We start from the raw sequence: 25,301 nt of genomic DNA, 5'->3' as shown, positions 1-25,301 counted from the left end.
AAAAGGATGTGAAAGTGCTGGGTACCTAAGCAGACCTGTAATTTGGGTCTGGAAATGGAAAATTTTGACCAAGGTGCTTCACATGTGTAAGCTTGAATGCAACTAATACATGGATCGGCATGCAGGCTCCAGAATATACTTTTGCATGTATCTAATCTGAGACAGTAGGCCTGTCTCTTTAAACTATAAGTAAATTTTAATGTAAATATGATGCCGAGGAGGGCTCATGTTATGGTTGCAAATCAACATCTATACTAGTGTATAAAGCATCAAGGAATTTCAACAAGCACAAAAGTTAAAGTCGTGCTTGTTTATAAATGCATTTCCTAAGCTTTTGTGTTCATAATTCCCTGCAGCAGCCAGTAACAGACCAAGTGGAGAAGATGTCCTTTCAGATCTATGGGTATGGAGGAAATTTGGCCGAAAACCCATCAAAGGATCTCCATATCCGAGGTATCATTTGCAATTGCAAGTTTCAAAATAAAGGACGGGTGCAATAATTAAAAATCTACACTAAAGTAGAAAACTGAAGAGAAAATGACCAGTAAAAGAAAACAGTATTCATAGTGATCTTCTTTCCTTTCTTGTTTTTTATCCACTAAAATTACTCATGAGTTTTCAAGCAAGAACCTAGCTAGGAGAGAAAAACTAGATTTCTTTTTTTTTTTAATCACTGAAGCTGATAAAATATGATATATTCAAAATATTTGGTGGTCTAAGTTGCACATCAAGAAAGAAAAGGAAACAAAGAAGTACAACCACAAAAGTATTGGCCCTCTTCATAGCACCGGGCATTGCCTTCATTTCAATTTTAGGTTTCTATTCCATTACAGTTGCTTCTCAAGAAACCAAGGGGTCCGTCTTATTTTGTGAAAATCATGGTGAACATTGAAGGCATATATTATAGAAGCAGGTAAAACCTGATTATTATATGAAATTGATCATTTCAATATAAAATTTAATTTTTGAAATATGTGGTATAATTAAAAATTTGAAAACAAAGCCACCCTCTCGGTGTTGAACTTTTCACGCTCTTAAACTTGACTTCCTTGACAGGTTTAATTTTTTGAGTTTCATTCAGTGGACTTTTGGGAGACGTTTTGTCTGTTTTGTTTGTTTTACATGATTATCTTTTAATTGTGCTTATATGTTTATGAGAAGTGGGAAAACTGTACGATGCCAATGGTGACTTGTAAAGAACTACAAAAGATGATTCACAAGGACTATATAAGTAAAACCAACAGGTACTGATCAGACTTGGTTTTTGGAATCACAGAGGTTATTACAGATGTTGTAGCTCCAAGGGTTGCTCAGCAAGAAAGCAGGTTGAGCGGAGCAGGAAAGATACTAACAAGCTCCAGTAGGAATTACTCTTACAACCAGATTTTAACTTGACTGCTGTTCTTAATTCGTTCATCTCGATCAAAAGGTCCCCACTTTATGTTTGCTAAAAATATGCTTGAAGAATAATTTCTCATGCGATTCTGGTAATAAATTAAAGAGACATGGTTTTATTTTATTCATTCATCAGGTATAATCCTAACTTACAACTCGACCAATGAATCCACCGCTGGCTTAAGTTTTATATTCACACATGCATCGGCCCATGTACTCAATTTTTTCAAACCGGTTGTTGAGGGAAGCTAAAATTTTCAATAGATTATAATTACCTTTCTTTCAATAAAGTCAATTAGAAGAAATCAATCTACATCTAGAAACTCATTTTCTAATGGGTACTCAACTCTGGTAAGCTGTCCCTTGCGTTAGTTCAACAAACTAAACTATGAATATCCCTTAAACATGCAATTGATAGAACTGGATTTATCATTTACAATAAAGAAGGAACAGTGGATGTGTCGTTAATTGCTTCTAAATCAAGGATGAATTTGAAATGATATGAGTAGGTGTTCTCTCTCTCTCTCTCTTTGTGTGTGTGAGAGTGTGAATTAACATTTGAAACAATAGTCAGCTATATTAGTAGTCATATGACATAGCTAGTCCGGATAGAAACATGATCAAGGGCTGCTGTGGGTCCATAAATAGCACATACACCCCATTCAGTACTATATTTATTAGTCCTAAAGGCCGTAGCATAGCTCGTTGGGCCGAAGGACTGGTGAGAGCTCGCTCGCTAGTTTGGTTCATGTTGACGCTACTCCTCTACAAATGGTGGCATGTACGATCCTCATATCGGAGCTAGTGAGCCACCGACTGGAAGAGGATGAGGCGTCGAATTGAATCGTCAGCTGCTTCACCTTGTTGACAAGGATTTTCGTTTCGGTAATATGATATTTATTTGAGTGAAGATCAACATAAACATGGCAATTATTTCCAATATGGTCTATCAACATAAACCACCTCTAAGTGCAAGTCATAGAAATCATGGTGCTTAATTATATTTACATTATCTTCAAAGGATTAATACCACTGAGCAATATTCTCTAAAAAGTGGAAGTCCTAAATTTTTCATGTCATATGTTTCACTGATAACATGGGTTCAACCCAAGGAGCAACATCTGAGAGCGTTCTCTTCGTGACTTTGCACGTTTGCAATATTTAAAAGAACAGAAGTGGAACCATGCACCGTGAAGAGCATATCCTAATTGAAGCTATTTTTTCAAAATTCTATATTCTGTGTGCAAGGGGATCAAAGGTTCATGCAGGGTGAGTTGTTCAATATTTTACAGATCTAGAAAGTCCTTGATGGTTTTCTACAACCAAGACCTTATGCTCGGCTTGAAACTACAATGTTTTAGATCGTCATCACGAACATCATTCACTTAAGCATAACATCATAGTGCAGGTTTCTCGAAATCTCGTGGACTCCATTCTACAGTGAAGTTGGTGGCAGGCCAAAGGAAACCGGTCATGCATCTTTCATGCTTCTTTACTACACCACGTGGGAGAGAGAAGGATTGCATAAGATAGGAGTTGGGATTTCCAAAGAGACATCTTCTTTTCAAATTTAGCAATCAGCCCCGCGCATTGCTCCACATTTAAGTTCCTGGTAAAAAGAAGAACTCCCCGATATCCCAAGGGCAGCTTAACCTCCTGTCAGCCACTAACGTTGCCCAGTCTTTGCTGTAGATAAGCGCTAGCATTAAAGGTAAACAGAGAGGATTTGGAGTATTAATTATGAAACTCACTCTCTCTAACTGGTTGAGGATTCTCTTGATCTAGTACGATTTGACTGAAGCTACACTAAACAGCAAGAGATCATCTGCAAGCATTAGGCAGTGGACATTGATATGGCTCTAACTAAGGAGGGGAGGCAAATGGCCCTCCTCATTATTTGCCCCTTAAAGCTCCTAGCTACAATTTTCATTACTAGGATGAATAGGTAGGGGGACATTGGGTCGCCTTGCCTAACACCGCTCTTAGGAGTGAAATTTCTTCCTACCTCTCCATTAATCATCACTTCATAGCCATAGGAGACATTGGAGACACAAACCATAAGCTTTTGCACCCATGATGGGTGAAATCTAAGATAAAGAAGGAGACAAGTTACTGCCTCTTTCCTATTGTCAAATAGATGGACCAGCTCATTGTCCTAACAATCTGATTGTGGATCACCCTAGACTTAATAAAGGCCCCTTGAGTTCCCAATCAATCTAGAGGCAGGATCTTTTTCATGCATTCAACCATAACTCTAACAATCACCTTGTAAAGGCTATTGCAAAGGGCAATGGGCCGAAAGTCCTCAATCCAACGGAAAGTCCTGAAACAGGAGGCCTTCGCGTAAAAGCCATACGTACGCTCGTTGCCTCAAATGAATGATTGTGATTTGAATGCGAAAAGTACCATATTTCTTCTTAACTTTTTTGCAAAGCCTAGCCAAGCTTATGCAAGCTACAGTGCTATATACCGCTTCAAACTCAGTTCTTTTACTTGGTGAATCTTGAATTTTAGCTTGAAATCGACTCATTTGAATGAGTTGAGCTCTCCCAACCTGACCCGTTACATGATCTGATCCAGAACCAGCTACCAATGACCAAGCTATTCGAAATCGGAGCCATTTGCATCTCTACTTAGTTTACACGCCTAAAGGCAAACATAGGCTAATAGTGCTTCAATAAACAAATGAAAAATGGATTCGTTAACGGAATCTCAATGGCTAGTGACGTTTTCAGAAAGTTCTTCACTCCATTTATGAGTTCATGTGGACAGTATTGCACTTTTGGTATAAGGTGCAGACGTCAGCTGCTCAACCATCTTGAGCATCCGATTCCTGAAAAGATCGCAAGTAATAACATATAGAGCGTTTCTCCTGGTAAAAAGAACCAATACACATCATGTCTTTTCGTCATCCGATTCTTTTCTGAAACTAGATCAGCCCATGGGTTGCAGATCACAGAGCTTCCCAATGGGGAAGGAAGGAGAGAAGTAATCGCCACTAAGGATTGCATAGGCTATGGCCTCGTTTGCTGCTTCCGAGAAGTGAATCCCATCCCAACTGACATAGTTCTGAGGATCGGAACAGGCGGATGCCGTCACCGTGCTGCCATTGATGACCTTTGTATTTCCACAGAAAACTCTTGGATCGAAATTATAGGGGGTCGCCGCCATGCCCACAACACGCCCTTGTTCCATACTTCAACCCTAACAAACAAGTTACGACCATGCCAATCTAACATAATACCTCAAAGCAGATGGTTCAGGGACTCGTTTTTTCCCTATAAATAAAAAAACTGATAGGGTGAGAGGGCCAACTTTAGTCCTGTATCGAAAGTTTGTAAGAAAAAGAAATAACATATAAACTTGTGGCCAGGGCCTGTAGTCCGCCGACCGTGGTCACGCACGGTTGTAACTCGAGTGAGGGCACACGAGTTGGTGGGACCCCATGCTGGTCAGGTTCGACGAGGTTGAAGATGCATTTGACGGACTGCCCTGTTCTCCAAGCCAGGAGTTGTTTCAGCGCCCCCGGTCGAAGGGATGGGCATGATGTTACTTAGAGTGGAGGGGACCGCGTGAGGCTGGTTTCACAGAGCAGCGTACATCTCCCGCTCTCGGCAGTGGAATGATAACAGACCGTTGCCCAACCCGCCTACCATGTGCGAACCACCACCTTTTTGCTCCCTTCCACCTCTTCACTCTTGCTGGGAAGAGGTCATATGAGACGCAGGTTTACTACATGTTTAATGGAGCCGAATCTAATCTTTATTCAGGTTTAAGGTCAACAAACAGGTTGAAATCGAGTCCAGCACCTAATTGCAAAATAAGCATACCTAAAAAAGAAACTGTTGCCTTGAAGTTGCACAACTTATATTTTACGTTTAAGAAAATAAGTAAAGCATTTGATTCCTTGAAAAAACAATTACCGGTTCCTTGGAAAATAACAATATTTTAATTCAATTGAAGCGGAAGGGATGTTCAAGAGGTTATGTGTGTGAGTCTTAAACATGGGAATCACGGATGTCTACGGAATGCTAATGAACATGGAAAAGTACCATACTTCCAGATTATCCATCAGCTTCAGTGTACATCGTTGTAACTAGTGCAACATTTTCTGACAAAGGTGTGTGACATGTAAATGAGCATAAAAAAAACTATGTTTAATAATTTTAAAATGTGAGTATAGCTTATTACCTTCACTTTGACAGTGCAACCAATCTTGTGCACATATCAAAGCTTTTCCGATCTTTACACCCAATAGAATTTTATATCAATTAGAATGTGCCCTCCTATATTGGATGTTGACACTGATGTGATGGTTGATACATGAATTGCCAAAATATTATACCTCATTTTAGATAATACATGGTATTTTGATGCATTAGCTTCCACCATATCAAAATATCCATTGGATTTTTCTTTGATAAATAGGTTCCTTCAAATACAACTTTAAATCTGATTTCATATGCTGACTTTATGAAGATTCTTCAAGAAAATCATCTAATACACTGGTTATAGGCTTTTTATGAGAAAAAAAAAAACTTGAATGATGAAGTGAAGTTAAACATATCGTTATTCTAATATTAGTAATATAACTAGTAGAAGGCATCTTTGATGCATAAACAGTCTTGTACTCATTATAAAGATCACAAATATAGTTTTTTATTGGACATACGTACTCATATGCTTCACCTTCATAGAATTGTTTATAATAAAATTTAATTAACTGCATCTTACAATGAAGATAAATGTCACTGGAACAGCCAAAATTAGATAACATTCCTTTCCTGCTAAACTTATCAACTTCCATATATGCTTAGCAACATCACGGTCAACAAAATTTGTGCTGATTACTCTCCTCAGCCTTTTGCAGAGAAAACACCTATTCGGCAAAGGAATCTCATGTTTCTTCAACGTGTCAATGGCAAACAATCTATTGCGGCTTACAAGAAATATGGTCCGGCTTGCTCTTGCAAGAGTTGTTGGCCTCCAGAAAGTTCCCCTCCACATTCCAATGATTCCTTTCCTATTACAGTGCTTGCCACCACATTGTGATTCCTTTGAGCTTCAGCTACTATAGCTTCAACTGCCTAGAGACATTAATGTAATCTTCTCCATTGATTCACTCTATGAGTATATCCTCATGACACCTGTCAGTCCAAAATAGAGTGTTCTTTCCCATTGACTTTTTTTGCATTTGACCAACTTTTCATTTTGCTTCCAAAACCATCCCAAGCCGGGCCATAGTCAAACATTAGGAAAACTGATAAATTATAAAACCTGAGCATTCATAACCATATAAATTGTTTCTCATACATTAATATACTTTTGCTTATTGTGCAAATTGTTTAAGAAATGTCTCAGTCTTTACATATAAGACACATAAGCCATTTCTTTGATTCTTGTGCTATCTTCTTCTTCTACAAAATGTACTTTTCACATGTATGATATATGTATATGATGGCATAGCACCCAATGAGAAAAATTGGGACTAGTGAGGATCAATAAGGCATCAAAGATTTTAATATGCAATCGAATAGCATCAAAGGGTGGCATGGCAAGTTGTTTGTATATGTACCGGCTATTGAATAGTTCATATACATCATGTGCCCTGGTCCCCTGAAAGGGCCGAGTCTAGGAAGCATTTATAACTACCAACGTTCAAATATAAAGGTAAGCATAACATCACTTTGACTACTAGAACTAGAGAAATACGTAGCCATGACTATCACTCTAAAGATTTAGTTGCTTGTCTTCGATACATATTACGCTCATCTCACTCAGCAAACCACGTTCGTATCAAGCATCAAACCATCGATAAAACCATTCCATGCAATCTTTAAGCGGCCAAACCACGCCACACCCTGCCCCTCGTCAAGGGTTGAGAGAAGGGACTAGACCTCCAGCTCTAGAAGCCTTCAGCGAGTCGGTCTCTTCGGCCGCAGCCATAACCACCCCGATACCCTGCTTGCTATAGGGGTTTAAGAGCTCACCTACCAGGTCCTCGCCCGGCGACTCCTCTTGCGATAATAAGAAGTCCAAGAGAGGTAGAATCAGCTCTCGTGGACCTCTGCAAGTCTGCTACCGCAAGAGTGTCAGCTTCAGCAGCTATGCAGTTGACAGACTGCACAGCAAGTCTCAGCCGCTGCAATCCTCGACAGTAATCAGCAAATTGTCCTCCAAGCCGAGAGTATAGACACAGGCAAATCTAGATCAATAGACTTCTATTCAACTCAGCAATGAATGTAAATGAGCACGGTTGTAGAACATGTCACCAGGTTATCGACTTTTCCAATTCTGCAACAGAGATTGGGGAACTTTGGCCAGACAGTCACCAGCGATCAGTGACTGTTCCCTGCTACACCCGAGATCAATTGGTCCACTGCAGGTTGTCTCCTTCAATTAAGTCGATTAAGCAACAGACTGCTACTGAAACAGGGCTCCAGTCGACTTTCAGTTCTTCTCTTGTTCACAGAAACCGGCGTGTGAAGGTTCAACACATGTTTACTATCACCTGACACATTGGTCTCAGTCCTCCTCACTCACAGCATGTATTACAGTTGCTGTCAGCTCGCAATTCAACATACCGAGTAATAGTAAAGTTCAATGTTGGATTGTGTCGTGAGAGTGTGGAAAAACCCAATCTTTGTGTGGAATTGGGGATGCAATCACCGGATATGCGCCAGCACGCACTGGGTCTCACCCATTCAGTCACTGCCTCCGACTCCTCATGCTCCTTCACGTGTGCAGGTAGCCTGAATCTGCAATTGCCTCACAGACAACATTGGATATCACAATTCGAGCATAAATTTTTCAATAATTACACAGGATTGAATGTTTCACTGAATGTAAGGAAAGACCCAATCTTTGAAAGAATGGGGAAGCCGTCGAGGGATCGCCCTCATCTCAATCGCAATCGTTCCCTGGTTCACAGCAACAGGAGTTTCGTCGTTCTTTGTCTCAGACGAGCTTATCGTCCCAGATTTCATATAAAGAGGAATAAAAGATCAATCTTAGAAAAGAAAAGAGGAAACAGATGGTGATTCACCGTCGGCAGCTACAAAACACGTCCGAACACTGACGGAACTTCAAAAATCATTTGCTCCTCTTAATCGGCTCCATAAATTTGGTAATTGCTCTGGATTGATCTACAGATGTCCAGAATTCTGTTGAACTCTTTCTCGACAGCTGCAATGGTCGGATTTGACAACGCTGACAAAATTTACCGCCAAGAACAGGCGGTAACTTGCTGCCGCTTTCTGGATTCTGATAGCTCCTTCGTCGTCCTCAATTTCTTCTCCAATTCAGCACCAAGTTGTCTCAGTTTGCTCGGGTGAATTCCATGGGATGTGACGACATGTACAGGAACACAATCAGTCATCAGATTCGCCTCTTATGATCGGAATTACAGAGACACGCCGAATTCCCTCTGTCAGCGATAGGTGATGAATTTGAGTCGTAGGATTGAGAATTTGGGCTCTCAAACGATAATTCGACAAGCAAATCAATTCCAATTCTATCGCAATACAATTACGATCAAAGTGCTAATAGAAAGCGACAAAATTACACAGATCTAAAGCTTCCACAAACGATGTAACTTTCGGTTGGACACAAGGAGCCAGAGGACGCTTGAGTTTTTCCTAGACTCGTCTGCTCCGCTCATGATTTCCATATCTCGCTCAAACTATGAGATCTAAATTCAGGAAAGGCCGGTTTGAGTGACTGACACTTGCCCGTAATAAGATCCCAAAGAATTTGTCGATCGGAGGAGTGGATCGCCGCCAGAATTGCTGGAGACGTCGGTTGGGTCAGCTACGAGCGTCTGTTAATGGCATGCACAGAATTAACTTCTAAAATATATGCTACAGTGTTTGGTCCATGAAACCTTTATAGCAGCTCAACATATGCCATCGCCTCCTCATCCTCATGTTTATCTATCCTTCTCTGCTGATCTCTCTCTCCATGGCAGTTCCAAAGTGTTCGGCTGAATTACTCTGGAAAGAAGCGTCCCCGATCTCCATTGGCGAAAATCTACATGATCAAGAGGGACAGGCGTAAGGAGGCTGTTCACTTTGATAAGATCACTGCTAGCTTGAAGAAGCTTAGCTATGGCCTCAGCGAGAAGCACTGCGATCCCGTCCGTGACGAACAGAAGGTCTGCACTGGAGTCTACACCAACGTCACCACCACCCAACTCGACCAATGGTTGCTGAGACGGCAGCTGCCATGACCACCAACCACCCTGACTATGCCTTGGTAATTCCCATTCTATGGTTTATAGTACAATCACTCTATGGATTTTTCTCAAATTTTATTTTTTTTGTTTGTCTGATTCTGTCTTGTTCTTCTGTGAAGCTAGAGCGTAGGATTGTTGTTTCATACAAGTCATTTTCGGAAATGTGAGATTAACTAGATGCTTATATACATTTGTTTTTTTTATCGATACGAGTTTGTTCGGTTGTTCATGGAGGCTCGTGTTCTTTTTTTTCTCGTTTTCTTTTTTGTGTGTTTTAGGGTCAAGGATATGTACAATCATGTAAATTCGAGATGAGGGCAAAAGGCTTCTTTGGTTGCAGACGATGTTTATGAGATAATTATGAAGGTCCCTTTATCTTATTTTTTTCTGTTGTCATATCCTAGTTTCCTTCAATCTGTCTCGGCCCATCGTGCGACTTTTGTTATTTGAGTAAATTTTTTCTTATTCTGATTCACTTGAGTTGAGAATATATATTTATGTGATTTTCTCTAGTCGTAGAAACAAAAAAAAATTGCTTATTCTAAATTAATTTTCGATGGAAACAACTGCAGCCTTCGTTTCCTGATTGTCTGAATTTCATTCTTATTTCAGAATGCAGCTACCGTGAAATCATATACGACAGAGATTCTGATTATTATTATATGGGGTTTAAGACCCTAAAGAGAGCATGTCTAAAAGTGCAAGAGAGCATGTCTAAAAGTGCAAGTGCATTTGTCCATTTATGACTAAAAGTGAACTATGCTGACTATCTATTCTTAAATTTGTTATATTTAAAAAAAAATATTTTGAACTTTGAAGGTAAAACCATAAAAGAATATAATAATAATAAAAAATTAATAATAATAATCATCATCGCACCACCACACCAAAATTTTTTGAGATGTATCGCTGGCACCTGCACTAAGTGACATAGCTTTAAATTTCTGCTTTGAGCGTTTGTTAATGGCATCTGTAAATGGCATGCACATAATTAACTTCTAAAGTACATGCTACAATGTTTGGTCCATGAAACCTTCATAGCAGCTCTGCATATGCCATCACCTCCTCATCCTTGTCTTTATCTATCCTTCCCTCCAGATCTCTCGCTTTCTGTGTGGCAGTTGCAAAGTGTTCGGTTGAATTGCTCTGGGAATTCCCCAATCTCCGTCGGCCAAAATGTACGTGATCAAGAGGGATGGGCCCAATGAGGCTGTCCACTTTGATAAGATCACCACTAACTTGAAGAAGCTTCGCTATGGCCTCAGTGACAAGCGCTGCGATCCCATCTGCGCCGCGCAGAAGGTCTGCACCGGCGTCACCACCCTGAGATGGCAGCTGCCATGACCACCAACCACCCTGACTATGCCTTGGTAATTCCGATTCTATGTCTCCATAGAATTTTCCGTTTTACCTGGGTTTATAGTACAATGATCCGGTGGATTTTTCTCAAAAAAATTTTTTGTTTCTCTGATTCTTGTTCTTCTGTGAAGCTTGTGAAGTTTGCGGGTAGGATTGCTGTTTCAAATCTGGATTAAGAATACGAAGAAGTCCTTTTCGGAAATGTGAGATGATCTAGATGCTTATATATATTTGTTTTTTTACCGATATGAGTTTGTTTAGGATTGCTGTTTTCCTTCTTTTGTCAGCAAGGCATGCTGCGGCAGTGTGATTGTTCTTCCGTCGAAACCTCTCCCTCTCGCTTCATGATTTGGTTTGTTCTCTCCATTCTGACGACCATTAATAGATTTATTCTTATTCGTCTTCAATTAAACACAGCATCGAACTAGGGCAAAACCTCCATCACAAATCCCCATTTTTGTTGTATGTGAGGGCATCGATGCTGATGTGGGTGGCTCTAACGACCACACCGTAAAATTCATTCATTTTCTGCCAGTAAGCTTCCCTGATAGCCTAAGATGGGAAAAACCCACCATCACAGCATAACCTTCACCATTGCCCTTATCCATTCTCCGACGGTGTCGCTGGTGATGTCATTTCCATCATTCCGCTCTGACACAGGATGCAAAGATGACGTCGATGATGTTGTTCCCCTGATTGCGATCGACATAATCCCTAACTAAGAAAATTTTTGAGAGTCAGCTCGGGCAGGCCCGGTCCGGTTTTTATAAAAAAATATTTTTTTAAAAATTATGAAATAAATTTTTTAAAAAATATATAATTTTTAGTAATAAAATATATATTATTAAAACAAAAAAAAATTTCAATCCTCAACAGGCCGGCCCCGGCCGGACCGGGTTTTCTTTGACCCGTAACCGGGCCTGGGGCCGAGCCCTAGAAAAACTAAAATTTCCTCCATGTGACCAAAATTTGTCATTCTGTTCTGGCTTGACATGTTAATCTGCAAAAAAAATTTTGTGTCCAGCAAACACCGAAGTTTTTTTCTCAAAAAATTTTAGGCCATCAAACATGGCTTGGATTGGAAAAAGTGAATTTTTCCTTACGGTACACTTACCTTGCATTTTTTTTCCTTGAAAAAATCTCCCCTCAAAAAAATTATGTGCCATCAAACCGGGCCTAAAGGACTCCAAATGTTAAATTCTTCGTGAAACTCCACAATGAGTTGACCTGCCCTACCATGTTGTTCATGCTTTCAGTCATTCTCCTGACACAAGTTTCATACCGAAATCAGACTGGTTTTTGCTAATCACTGTTCATAACTGTGTTATAGGTGAAAATTTCATTTTTTTAGTAATTAGTTATATCTTCAAATCAACTGCTCATCTTGGCAGGGTTTGAAAACGGTTATATTATCTATGCTCCCGTCCTGCAGCCGATGCAATCTATTTCACTGTAGATGATTCTATGCTTGAGGTGATAACATTTCTTTCGTATAATTTATATCATAGTATTGTTCTTTAACCTCTATGTTAACCTCTATCTCCCTGTTTTGATTTCTCTTCTGATACCAAATAACTAAATGCACACATCAGGATAAACCGACAGTGGAGGATGATGATCTTGAGACCAAGATGGCGCAGATGGTTTGTTCCTTAGAAAACCAAGAAGAGTGCATGACATGTGGGACTTAGCTGTATTTGTATGTCGATTATCTTTGGTTATTCTCACTGGTTAGTTAGTGAATCTATGATGTTTTGACAATGTTTTTTTTTTAAGGAACGACAATAAAAGTATAGATTGTTTAAAATAGATAATATACAGTAAACTGTGAGACTTGGCTTGCAATTTTGAAATTGTCAAGTAATTGGAGCTCATTAGCTTGCTGTTCACCAACTTACAGTAACAAAAAAAGGAAATCAAACTTTTACATTCAAATGTCCAACGAGTGCATGCTTACTGCGTTCTAAACATATCCCTAGGATCAATAATTGGTAATTGCATCACTCTTCTCCTGTTGCATTGTAGATTGATAAATAACCATAAATAAGGCATTTTATTTCTGTCTTCGTCATCCAAACCCAGGTTTACAAATTGCTACAACCCTAAGTTAAACCAAGCGGAACCCTGATTCGCATAGCAGGAACGACACGTTCTCTTTTATTTTATGGCAGGGATTTGCCTTTTAAGAGCGCATGCTTGAAAGGTTTGCTTGTATCCTTGGGCTGTCATGTTGAAGGTTCCCCAACCATGGTCCACTTGATCTCAAAGCATTTCCAACCCAACCGTTGAATGTCTGAGCGCATTTCTCCATCTTATACGCAAGTTCACCACCTTCATGCTCTTTTATTCATAACGCATGAACTGCTCACTCGGTTATTGGACGCTTTTCCGAGCACTATAGAGGTTTAAACCAGGGAAACTAAACTGGATAAATTAGTAAAATGGTAAAGCAACAATGATACTGTCGCTAAAACGGTTGCTGGGAGATAGGCTTTGCAGAAAAATCAATATGAGTACACGTAGAAAAAAGATATAGAAATCACGAGATAAAAACCCCAGGGAAGCATAACCCAGCTGCCCCGTCTACCACTGAGCACAACAGTAGTTGTAAGGCTTACATTAAGGGTGGGTGCAAGCTCGGGACGCTGGCAGGAACCCGGCGCGGCCGAGGTAAGGGCTCAACGTGGCCCAATCCGACCCCATAACTTAAAAAAAAAATTATTATGAATAGATTTTATTATTAAAAAAATTTATATTTAAAAAAAATATTTTTTATTATAATTGGGTCGTGCTGGGCTTGGGCCCAGGTTTCGGGTATCAAGCCCGGACCCGAGTTTCAGACATCAAGTAAGCTCGAACCCAGTTCTTATTGGGCCTGGTAGGCTCGATGCCCACCCTTAGCTTAGATAGGAGTAGCCACCATCATCCCTCTTAGGCCTGGGTATCAAGTCGGGTCGCTGGCGGGTACCAGGTACCCGGCCTTGTAAAGACCCAGGTCCAGGTAAAAGATTTTCAAGGTCGAGCTCTACGCCCAGCCTTGCCTGGCCGGCCCAACATCATAACAGGTCGGACCTGAGTTATTTGACCTGGCCCGTTGATGCCATTTAGGTCAAAATCTTCGAAATTAAAACAAAAGCAAAAGCCGAAGCTTTGAGACATCATTGTGTCGTCACTGTCGCATCATCGCCGGTCCTCCATCGCCGCTGTCACCGCACTGCCACCCCCACTACCACTGCACTGCTGCACTGCTGCTGCCGTCGCTGCTCCTAAAACAAATAACATGTAAGGGTTTCCCCTGACTACATCACGCCAATGCCCAACACGTAGTAGCTGCACCACCGGTCTGTCATCACCATTGTCGCCGCAACCTCTCTTCATCTAGTGGAACACTGAAGCTTGGGACCCAATCGTTTCAATTTTTGGTACCAACCTCTGTTTTCATTGCTTCGCCGTAGAGGTTTGGGATCTTGACATCTGAGAACAAAAGCAACTTGACAAAAGGGGTGTTTGGTTTGAAACTTCACAGCAAGAAAACGAATTGCTCACTGTGAAAGGAACAACACAAAAAAAAATATGCACAATCTGAGCACAGGTCAAGCTATCAAGAGGATAGCAGATGTAGCAGCATCGTCTTTGCCGTTGACACTTCTTCTCTTGAATTTGAAATTTTGGAGCCCTTAATCTTCCAAACTGCACCGAAAGCATTCCCGCTGCTGCCTTCTTTGCCGTGCTTGTTGGTGCTGAACTCTTGACACCATTGTCTCCTTAACTTCAACGAGGAACTTACCCTAAGAAGCCAAAGAAAAACATTGTTGAGTTCCCCACAGGTATCCTCTATAGGTAAAGAAAAAAAAGGGCCAGGGAGTAGACCCAGTACCTGGCCCTACCCGAAATTTAATTGTTGTCGGCGTTTCATAAACGGGTTGGGCCGGCCCGGCTCGATGCCCAGATGTGGTTGAGTAGGCCCAATACCCAGCCCTACCCGAAATTTAATTGTTGTCGGCGTTTCATAAACGGGTCAGGCCGGCCCGGCTCGATGCCCAGCCTAATCCCTCCCATCCCTTTTCCCATATTGACACACTCTACGTAGGCAGTTGGCAAAGTACCCTTAAACAGTGGCTGAGTGCCCTAATGTGTTGCTATTTTTTATTAATCACACTTTTGCCTTTCAGCATAGCTCTAAGCCTACGTTTCTAGCCTTCATTGTTTGCTATGATCTCAAAATTACCATTAACTCTCTCCATAATTGCAGCCAGCCATGCCGCATGTGCAATTCAGCCTCATCGTCCCTAAAGAGATTCAGTAAAAAGGGCCTGATTAGATTTCATACCTCTTAATCTCCACATGCCCATCACTATGGTTTTTACACCCCTTTTGTAAGTGACAATTTGAAGCACATTGGCTTCCATGTTTAAGCTTGAGAGGCTGGCCTCACACAGAATTCCAATCAGCAACCAAATCAACATGGCCTTACGTTCCTCGTCCTCCAGCTGCAGCTGCAGACTTTGACAAGTCTCCTTTGTTGCGCACCAAACAGCAGAGAAAATCTGTTCTGTCATAAATGTGGCCGCTCTCCCATGCGCCACTTCATTTTTAAACCACCACAACTTCCACACCATGATTGAGAATAGCATCATCCAACATTTCCCATTTAGCCTTGAAGGGCGCTTTACTCCAAAAATAGATTTCTTTACCTATACTTTGCCATGGATCCTATTCTTGCCAAACTTTGAAATTGCCTTGCTCCACACCATTTGCACTACCAAACACTTGAGCAAGACATGCAAGTAGCTCTCTTCCTCCCTTTTGCATAAATGGCATTTATTTGTCAAATGCACTATGTGCCTTTGTAATATGCCTTTAGTGGTTAGTCTCATGTGGCTGGCAATGTAAGTAGTCCAACTTGCTCTAGTTGGGATATGTTTGTTTCATATACCCTTTTGCCAGCCTTCATGACTACCAATTACTCCAAAAATAGATTTCTTTACCTATACTTTGCCATGGATCCTATTCTTGCCAAACTTTGAAATTGCCTTGCTCCACACCATTTGCACTACCAAACACTTGAGCAAGACATGCAAGTAGCTCTCTTCCTCCCTTTTGCATAAATGGCATTTATTTGTCAAATGCACTATGTGCCTTTGTAATATGCCTTTAGTGGTTAGTCTCATGTGGCTGGCAATGTAAGTAGTCCAACTTGCTCTAGTTGGGATATGTTTGTTCCATATACCCTTTTGCCAGCCTTCGTGACTATCATTTCTGCCTTGTGGCTTCCTAGATCAACCTAGAGCTTAGATCCTTGAGTTCCTGGGCATTTGCTAACCAGTTGGTCAGCCCCACTAGCTAGTTGAATATGACCAATCTTGGCTAATGCCTTGCTCAGTAGAGCTAGTCTAACCTCACTCATCTCCTTAACCTCAGCCACTGAAAGCTTTAACTGATCAATTATGACACTATATTCCTCGCCACTCATTGATTTCACCAAAATTTTGTAATGCCACCAGAAAGACACTGATTTGCCATCACCAATCTTCCACCTCACCTAACTTTCTATCTTTTCCAAGCCTTTTCCTATGCTTTTCCAAGCCCAAGAGCCCTTCCATGGTTTTCACACGGTCCACAAACTCTTAGATTTAAGATATCTCGCCCTGTACCACTGAGTAAAGATGGAGTTGTTATTAAAGGAAGAGCAAACTCTGCTTGCTAGTAAAGAGCCATTAACATCCTCAAGAGGGCATATACCAATCCCGCAGGCTATTTGGTGGATATATCGGCTGTCCTCAGACAAAAAGTCGGATTACAAATTTATGTTTCCATAATGTAATGCATATCTCATATTAAGAGTTGTGAAATCCATTATTTGTTCCAAACAGTTGAGCTCACCTAAAATAATCACAGCCTCGAATCTTAGATATGAGACTATCAAATATAGCCTTGTAGGGCATTTTAACTACTAATCAGAGAAGAGGTGATTTCTGGTATTTGAAGTCTGGGCCTCTCCCTCTCACATCCATGCTGCTAAAAAGGATTTCATATTCCCGCTAAAGTGAATAAGCATTATTCCCAGATATCAAAATCTAAATCATACTCGATTATTTGAAAACTGATGTATGCCGCTGATATGCATCGGGCAATATCATTGGTAAATGCTGAATTAAGGATAAAGATTAATTCATTAGTTTTGATTTATCAACATGTAGGCACATACCCAATTTGTTTCGCGATACTGGCATTCTAAAAGGGGGTGGTACAAAATATTTATTTATATTTAAGAAATTTGAAACCAGCCCCTTCGTGATCGGATAGTTTTTTTTTTATTTTATGTCCCTAAAATCCATGCCAAAATGTACATTCTGTCGCTAGAACATGTCAAAGCAACCCAAGAGAGTCTTTTTCAAGAGGAGAATGATTATGTAAAAGAAAATGAAATAAGTCCAAAAAACATTGAGAGAACAAAGAAGGTGAAAAACCAGCCATGTGAATGGGCTTACATTTTTCCTCCCTCAATTTTGACCCCCTATATGTGGTAACAGATAAATAAAGTAGAAATAAAAAGTTTAGCTGGCAGTGTCTAACAAATTTTCAATTTAATCTTCTCCATTTTCATCACCAAGCTTCAATTTTTTTGCTCTCTCATTGATAATCCTTCTGAATTCCAATCAAATGAAGAGCTGAGAAATTTCCACACGCTATGCAACACACTTTTCTTGTCATGGATGGTTTGTAACTGGAAACTGTCTTCTGACAAGGACAAGGATGCTTTATGTCTGTCTCCATTCTTGGAGAAAATTTAAAGAAAGCCAAATTTTGAACCTGCCACTAGCTCTAAAAGGAAAAAAAAAAACTAGATTAAGTTTTACACATTAACCTCTTAAACTACCATGCCTATCCTGTCAAGAAGGGGTGGGGGCAGGGGAGGACTTTGGGCCTTAGTTGGGGTAGTGGGTTGTAAACTTATTTCTCTCTCTCTCTCTACGCATACATTCTCAAGTGTCAGCTTTTCCTTTTGCTATTCTTATCAGGTCGAAATTATAACTTAATTTTTATTACCTTGTCGTCGATTTTCTTTATTCTTCTTAATCACGTCTAAGTTGTAAAAATCAATATAAACAGATCCTTGCCTCATATCCTCCGCATAAACAGTTACATGTAGGCGCAGTTCAGTCACTTATTCCGTCCTCAAGCTGTATCAGTTAAATATTCGGTGTTATGGATTAAATCTAGGATTATTTCTAGGGAAACTGGCCTTTTGCATCCTGCAGAAAATACAACCAGGGATGGAGCTAGATTTTTTTTTTTTTGAAGGATTGAATAGTATTTTCAAATTTGTAAATGAGCCGAACAATATTTTTCAGAAATTTTACATGGGCCAAATTAATTTTTTAAAAAATATACAGATAATCTCTTTCCCCCAAGAGTTAGGGCAGGGTGGGCACAGACCCCCTTCCTTCCGTCCCTGCTCCTATCATTTTTCTATTACAATTTGGGGTGCGTACAATGAGCATCATCATTAATAATAAAGTTTGGAGATGTGTTATAAAGTTAACTGCTGGTTACCGACCTTGAGCGAAACGGATTAAGTTTCTTCCAAAAGTTCCAGTCTCTAATAATTGCCTCAGTTCGGCATCATGTCAACAAGCCTTAGTAGTAAACAAATATAGGAGTTCTGATCACCTTTAACCAATGAATGATAGCTCTCAAAAAAAAACCGTTTTAACACTCTGTAAAACACACGAGAACCCAACTTCAACTCAACGACATCTTCATCCTACCATAAAAGAACCACCACATGAGATCTTCCAAGATAACTGCAGATCGATTATAAAGTTCATAAAGTAGCGACAATATTAATAAGGCTAACCTTTATGGGTTTATTATAAGCAATTCAAGCATTATAATCATGGAAATTGCCTTCTGCTTCTTTTGTTTCTAGCAATTCAAGCATCACGTCTCTTCGTCATCCGATTCTTTTCTGAAACTAAATCAGCCGATGGGTTGCAGATCACAGAGCTTCCCGATGGGGAAGGAAGGAGAGAAGTAGTCGCCACTAAGGATTGCATAGGCTATGGCCTTGTTTGCTGCTTCTGAGAAGTGAATTCCATCCCAACTGACATAGTTCTGAGGATCGGAACAGGCGGATGCCGTCACCGTGCTGCCATTGATGACCTTTGTATTTCCACAGAAAACTCTTGGATCGAAATTATAGGGGTCGCCGCCATGCCCACAACACGCCCTTGTTCCATACTTCAACCCTAACAAACAGGTTAACCACCATGAAATCCAACAAAAAAAAAGGAGAATGAAATTAGATTAAACATTGGCATCATCCTGAGAGTGAAATCTGAGGAAACTCCTGTCACTCAACGCTTAATCTCTATCTTCTGTATCCGACCATGATCCATTCCAATCTAACATGATACCTCAAAGTAGATGGTTCAAGGACTCCTTTTTTCCCTAGAAATGAAAATTCTGAACGATTCATCTTTTGTCTCCCCTTGAACTCACTCAATGGCGTGGCTGCTCTGGTAGGATCGCACACACCAGCCTCACAAAATTAGCTTTATATATATATATATATATTAATATTTTGATATATTTGATAAAAAAAAAATCTGTCTCCGTTAGTCCTTAACCGATGGACCATGTTGAAGTCCATCCAGACAAGTTAGATGAGAGGGGGGGAGGCCTGCTTTAGTCCTGTATCGAAACTTTTTAAGAAGATCAAATAGCATATAAGATTATGGCGTTTTGAGGTCACAAACTTTCCGACCATGGTCACGCATGGTTGTAACTCAGGTGAAGGCACACAAAAGATGGTGGAACCGCAATCTCTGGTTAGGTTCAGCGAGGTTGTAGGTGCGTTTGACGGACTGCCCATTCCGTTCCAGCGCAGCCGGTCGAAGAGACGGTTGTGTGCGATATTTATTACTTAAGAGTGGAGGAGACCTCGTTACAGAGCACCGTCTGCACCTCTGCCGCTCTCGGCAGTGGAAGGATGACAGAGCGGTGGAAGGATAACAGACCGTTGCCCTCCGACCTCAACAAAGCCCAACCTGTCTACCATGTTTGAACCACCACCTTTTTGCTGCCCCATGTTAATGGGGTACTTTCTCAGCCCACTAGATGCTCTAAGACCGATATTAATTTTTAACTTCTGGCAGGAATAGGTACTTAAATTAAGAGAGTGCAGGACTTTTTCACATACATTGGTGACCGGGAGCCCTTATCATTCATCTTTTCGTATAAAAAATCTTGAGTTTTAAAAGATCCAGCAACCAACCATTAATACAAGTTACAGTCTGATGTGAGACACGAAAGAGGTCATACGGGAGTCGGGACGCAGGCCTACTGTACCATGACGGGATGTTTAGCGGCATTTATCATTTTACTTGTGCATAGAGAGGGACTTAGAGGCTTACCGTGGTGGGTTGGGTTCCGGAAGAGCTCAAGTTCGACGGTGTGTGTGTCCACATAGATCACTGAGGCTTGGGGGAGTTGTGGCCTGAGCTGATCGAGCCTCCCCTTGAGCAAGCTGTTGTAATAGGAGACCGCATCGTTGTAGGAGGTCATGCATCCGTACTCATCAAGGTCGGACCGGCCGTGGGGCAGCTCCACCAGGAACGCCGGGTAGCAGCCAATGGGTGCCAGGTTCTGCACCAGGAACGTCCGGCCGCCTTCATCATAAAGGACCTGTGCAACCCAAGGATCAACTGAATAAAGCGGCGGGTCATCTGGCTGCTAATCGAACCCAGTCTGGTTGGTATGACTGCAACAACTAGGCTCAATCGCGTGGCCGTAAATTCAAGTGAAAGGCAGATGTAAATATGTAAATTGGTAGTTGAGAGAGACTGTTATTATCTCATCAGTCTGTGCATTTTTTTTTTTTTGGCGCAGGATCACGGGACAGTAACAGAATAACAACTCTTTAGTTTTCACAAATGAACATGGCATGTCCTTTATCTGATTGACGAGAGTTGAGATGGGATCACATACTTTGATAGTCCATGCAATCTCATTAACAACATCAGGTAGATACTGCTTTACTCCTTCTATTCCAATGGCTGCCAAATTTGATGTAAAGTCATTCTGTCCGATGTTGAAGGTGTACAGTGATTTGCCAAACACGTTCAATGGTGGAAGGCCTTTTGTGTCTTTGCCTGAAAAGTATTGTAATAGAAGGAAAATTGCAGATCAAATTAACCACTCAGTTGATTATGGCAGATCCAAATCAGTATCGAGCTCGAATCCAAAACAATAGGTCAGAAGTAGATCTAATGTATTAACTATTAAGAAGTGCTTGTCTATAATCTGATCTGTAATGATTTCCTGTGGACCTTTACCCTCTCTAGCTATGACATGGGTCCGGTTGCTCTTGATCCAAGATGATTCGGACCTCCATGTTGGAACCCATGGACAAAGGGTCCTTCCTGCACCAACGTGACCCAGTTTATGATAAGGTTGGCCCGATTGATCCAACTACAGACAAGTGGTCCATATGTGCTCTTAAACTAAAAAAATCCATGTCCTAGAAAAACATGGGACATTTCTGTGTTCGAGATGGCATTTGACCCGATGAGCCAGTCATCAGAACCATCCGGATTCAGATTTCCTACCCAATATAGTTTGAATCCAATATTCCAAATCTAAGTATTGAAACAGTAAACTGTGACTAGATTTGGCAGTAGAAACACTATGTGAGTGTCTCGTGAATTTAGTTTAAAGATCGGAACAAATTCGTGCAGCACTAAAACAAGTGTCATAAATCTACCCTAGTATTTGTTCAGATTCATGGGACACTTACAGTACTTCCTTGATGTCAAACGACCCTGAACGGGATCAACTCGGGATCCATGTTCGTTGATCGTTTCAATTAACACTTCATGCACAAACGGATCCTATTGTAAGTCCAATGGGCCCAAATTCATTCGAAACCGTATCATAAACAAACTGCTGCTTATATATCTGAACTTACCTTGGAACCGGAGCTGTGTGACCCGAGCCTTGAATTCCTTCATCTGGTTCCGTTGGATTGCAAGAGAGAAGGGGCTGATCCCGGTCACGAATAAGGAGGTGTTGGGCAAGAGCACTGTTGATGCCAGTGTGGCGAAGTTGGCTCCATGCGTAAAGTCTGAGCCGAGGGCTTGAAGATATGGGCTCAAGAACGGCAAACCTAATGCCTGAGCTGTTAAACCAAGTAATCTTAGTCTTTGTTTTGAATCCTCTAGATGTTTCAAAAGAGTGGTTATCAATGCACAAGCTAAAGCATAACAGAGAAAGAGCATTCCGAGAAAGAGCATTCCGAGACATCAAAAGCAAGCCGCCTGAAGGCGACAAGAAGTTGGATGGGGTTTCGGCAATCAACGTGTGGTGGGTGTCTCTCACCCACCGGAAACCGAAAATGATTGAATACAACTGGGTAAGGTAGTGCCAATCTGATCACGTGTTTCCAAATCTTACATCCATTATTGCGAAGATTTTTTGCAATATTGTGCATCACCATCAGATGAAATGTGAACGAATTCATGAAATGCAATGTTTTGGGACATGCAACCGACACTGGAAATCGTGAACTTGGGCAGGTTTCACGGGATCGAATGCCAAATTGATAGCCCAATGATGCAGCTCGAGCCGAGAGAAGGCTACTAATGAAGCCAAGCTGCTACGCTTGTCATGGTTTTTAACTCACAGCCCTTTGTTTGTTGGGCTGCTGGCAGAAATTTTCATGAATGCTGCTTCCTGTGAAACAGAGCCTAAAATATCTTACCCAAGAAATCGACTACCAATCTCCCGTCCGACGCCCGGCCGGTGGGCATCCCGAAGTACGTCATCCCCCAGGGACTCGACTGTGCCGGAAAGGCCGCGTAGAACCCACCGGTGTCGGAATTGGAGTCGCCGAAGTTGAAGATCGCATCAAATTCGCATTTGGCATCAATGTGGTGAACTTTCGCATGCAGGGCCAGAACCAGGCCCGCCGCAAGGAGCAATTGCCTGAACACGGCGAGGTTTCTCGGACGGAAGCAGCCCATCTCCCGGACCCGGCACCAAGAAGCTCCAACTGGTCTTCTTCAAAGAATTCAAGCATCCATGGACGGAAACTGAAGCTGAAATCTCTGCTTATGTAAGGTTCGCAACGGCAGGTGAGGCCCATCTTCTACTATTTACTTGCAAGAGGACAATGAAAGTGGGGATAGCAGGACTCTTTGTTCACTAGTGGAAGCTAGTGAGTGGTGGCAGCGCAGAGTGAAGAAAATGACGCCTTGAACGTTTCGTGCGGGAAAGTGAAGCAGGAAACCGTGGCATGAGATCTACTGTCTTCCAAATCACATTTTAAAGTGATCGGTGTCTCCACCATTGATTTTGAAGATGAATGGTAGATCCTGATTGCATGCAGTGTTTGGATAGAAGATTGTTGGACGAGACACCGACAGTTGTAAAGGTTAGCATGAATTAAAAAATATGATTTATCCATATGGTTATATCTAACTGTATTTACCCTTCACCTGTGAAAGGTAAATGCACCTAATACAGAATTGGTCAAATTTACTTTTGTTTTATATTGTTAATCCTTCGTAATAAAATTATGGTTTTTGAATTTTAGAATTTTTTTTTATTTCTTCTAGGCACATGCATGATAGCTTTAATTCATTCATTCTAAAATTTGAACTCATGCTTCATTTTCAATTTTGAAGAGAAACCAAAACTATAATTCTGACAAAGAGAGGCAACTGTCATCTTTCTACCCATTAGGCCATTACCCTGAAGGCTCATAGAACTTGTTATGAAACCTATTAGGGTCTAGAGAATCAGCGCAATGGGTCGTGACAGCGACCACTAGATTTGAACATCAGACTCCTTTGAAGTGGACCGTCTTACTGCTAGGTGCGCTACAACCCCTTGCGGTCATTCCAATTCTAGTTAAAACTGGGGTTTTGTTTTTACAATTTTGATTTTAAATCCAAAATCACGACCATCGAAGGCCTCCCAAATCCTTTTTCCGGTTAGCAAATGGGTGAGAAACCATTACCTTCCAAATTAAGATTCAACCACTCTACCGGATCGAGGCAGACGTCGAAGTTAATTCCGGCCGATTGTTTTCATGGTGCCTGACTCAGACAACACTCAAGCTCAACCACCATTATCCGCAGCCACTTCCCAGATGAATCAACTTTAACAAAAAGATTGCTTCTAAGCAACCCCATGGCTCTCTGAAGTTACATTGCTCCCCACCAAACACCAAGACCCCCGTGCACCAATGCATTTTGTGATCAAGCTTCCTTTCTTTGCCTAGTTCAATTATGACGAGTACCATTCTGAACTAGAGTCGCAAGCAAGGAGATTCTGAGTGATTCACTCCTTTCCCTTATTAGAAGATCCCATTTGCAACCATTAAAAAGTTAAAACAGAACGCTTTAAAACAGAACGCATCAGGCTACGCCACTGCAGTGCACATTCAATTGATCTCGACCAATCTTTTGGAACTAAAAGGAACCGCTCGAAGGGCAATGCTTTAAATTTCTGCTGCAGCGTCTGCTAATAGCAGCTCTAAACGAGTCGACCCATATTCACAAGACATGCAGGGGATCGTAGCTAAGCAAAGTTTTCATACCAAAGTACTGTCTAAGAAATGAGAAAAGAGAGAAAGCCCATATCTGCACTACAACTCCACAACTATCTAAGAATTTGGTTTTTCTAAAGAATATATAAAGCATATAGATCATATAATTTTCAATAAGAAAATACGTTGTTTGTGCAAACTTTAACTTTTTGTTAGTGAAAGTAAAAAAGAGAGAAAGTTGCTCATTCTTACAAAAATAGTAGACAAGATATGTACAATGTAGAAAAGCATAATTCACTCTCATAAGGAAATGGTACCTACACAAAATCTACCTTCTATACACGTAGAAACTGAATCCTGACAAGTGGAAAAATGATACTCCCTGACATACTCGTTCCCTCTCTTTATTTAATGTATCATGTCTACAGTAATCAAGATTTAGCTGCTATTAAAACTTAAATTTAACTGTACAAAAATTCCGGATGCCCGGTGGGTGTTCGGTTAATTCCACTGCTTTTGGCCACTAGAACAAAAGTCTGAGCCTATGAACGGATTCAGTATATTCCAAAAGTACAAGAACGGGAAAAAAAGAAACAAAATCATCAAAATTTATAAAATTAAAAGACTAAAAAAAGGAACATGAAGGATGCAATTTTAACTAGATGAAAAAAATCCCACACTGGTAGGCACGTCTACACCTCGGACGTTTAACAGCATCACCACCTTCTTAATCCACAAAACTTCAGATTGATAGTTTCC

At 40.9% G+C, this 25,301-nt stretch overlaps 2 protein-coding genes across 4 annotated transcripts in view; one reads left to right on the top strand and one right to left on the bottom strand.

Annotated features, from left to right (window-relative positions):
* Positions 1-25,301, top strand: part of LOC116266988 (ribonucleoside-diphosphate reductase large subunit-like) — a 61,582-nt gene that overhangs the window by 23,043 nt on the left and 13,238 nt on the right. The gene's annotated exons all lie outside the window — the stretch shown is intronic.
* Positions 4,334-23,421, bottom strand: LOC116266991 (GDSL esterase/lipase At4g01130). 2 transcript variants are annotated; one of them, XM_050081273.1, is made up of 5 exons: positions 22,752-23,421; positions 21,960-22,169; positions 20,981-21,144; positions 20,407-20,677; positions 4,334-4,599 (listed from the first exon to the last, which is right to left on the bottom strand). In XM_050081273.1, exons 1-5 carry the CDS (start codon positions 23,011-23,013, stop codon positions 4,547-4,549), a joined length of 960 nt encoding a protein of 319 aa, XP_049937230.1. In that variant the 5' UTR covers positions 23,014-23,421; the 3' UTR covers positions 4,334-4,546. The 2 variants fall into 2 exon arrangements, with proteins under 2 accessions (XP_049937230.1, XP_031504395.1); XM_031648535.2 differs by lacking the exon at positions 4,334-4,599 and adding an exon at positions 18,835-19,239 and having other exon boundaries at positions 22,752-23,417.

The sequence above is a fragment of the Nymphaea colorata genome, chromosome 13 (genome assembly GCF_008831285.2).
Source record: "Nymphaea colorata isolate Beijing-Zhang1983 chromosome 13, ASM883128v2, whole genome shotgun sequence".
Classification (NCBI taxonomy): domain Eukaryota; kingdom Viridiplantae; phylum Streptophyta; class Magnoliopsida; order Nymphaeales; family Nymphaeaceae; genus Nymphaea; species Nymphaea colorata.
This window is presented reverse-complemented; position numbering and strand designations above follow the sequence as displayed.

What these genes read in the sequence shown, in the direction of transcription:
- LOC116266991 (XM_031648535.2), bottom strand. Translation starts at nt 23,013, where the DNA reads ATGGGCTGCTTCCGTCCGAGAAACCTCGCCGTGTTCAGGCAATTGCTC. An exon ending in AGATTGCATGGACTATCAAA is followed by an intron (nt 20,678 to 20,980) that starts GTATGTGATCCC and finishes TGGGTTGCACAG; the next exon opens with GTCCTTTATGATGAAGGCGG. An exon ending in CCGGAACCCAACCCACCACG is followed by an intron (nt 19,240 to 20,406) that starts GTAAGCCTCTAA and finishes CCTGTTTGTTAG; the next exon opens with GGTTGAAGTATGGAACAAGG.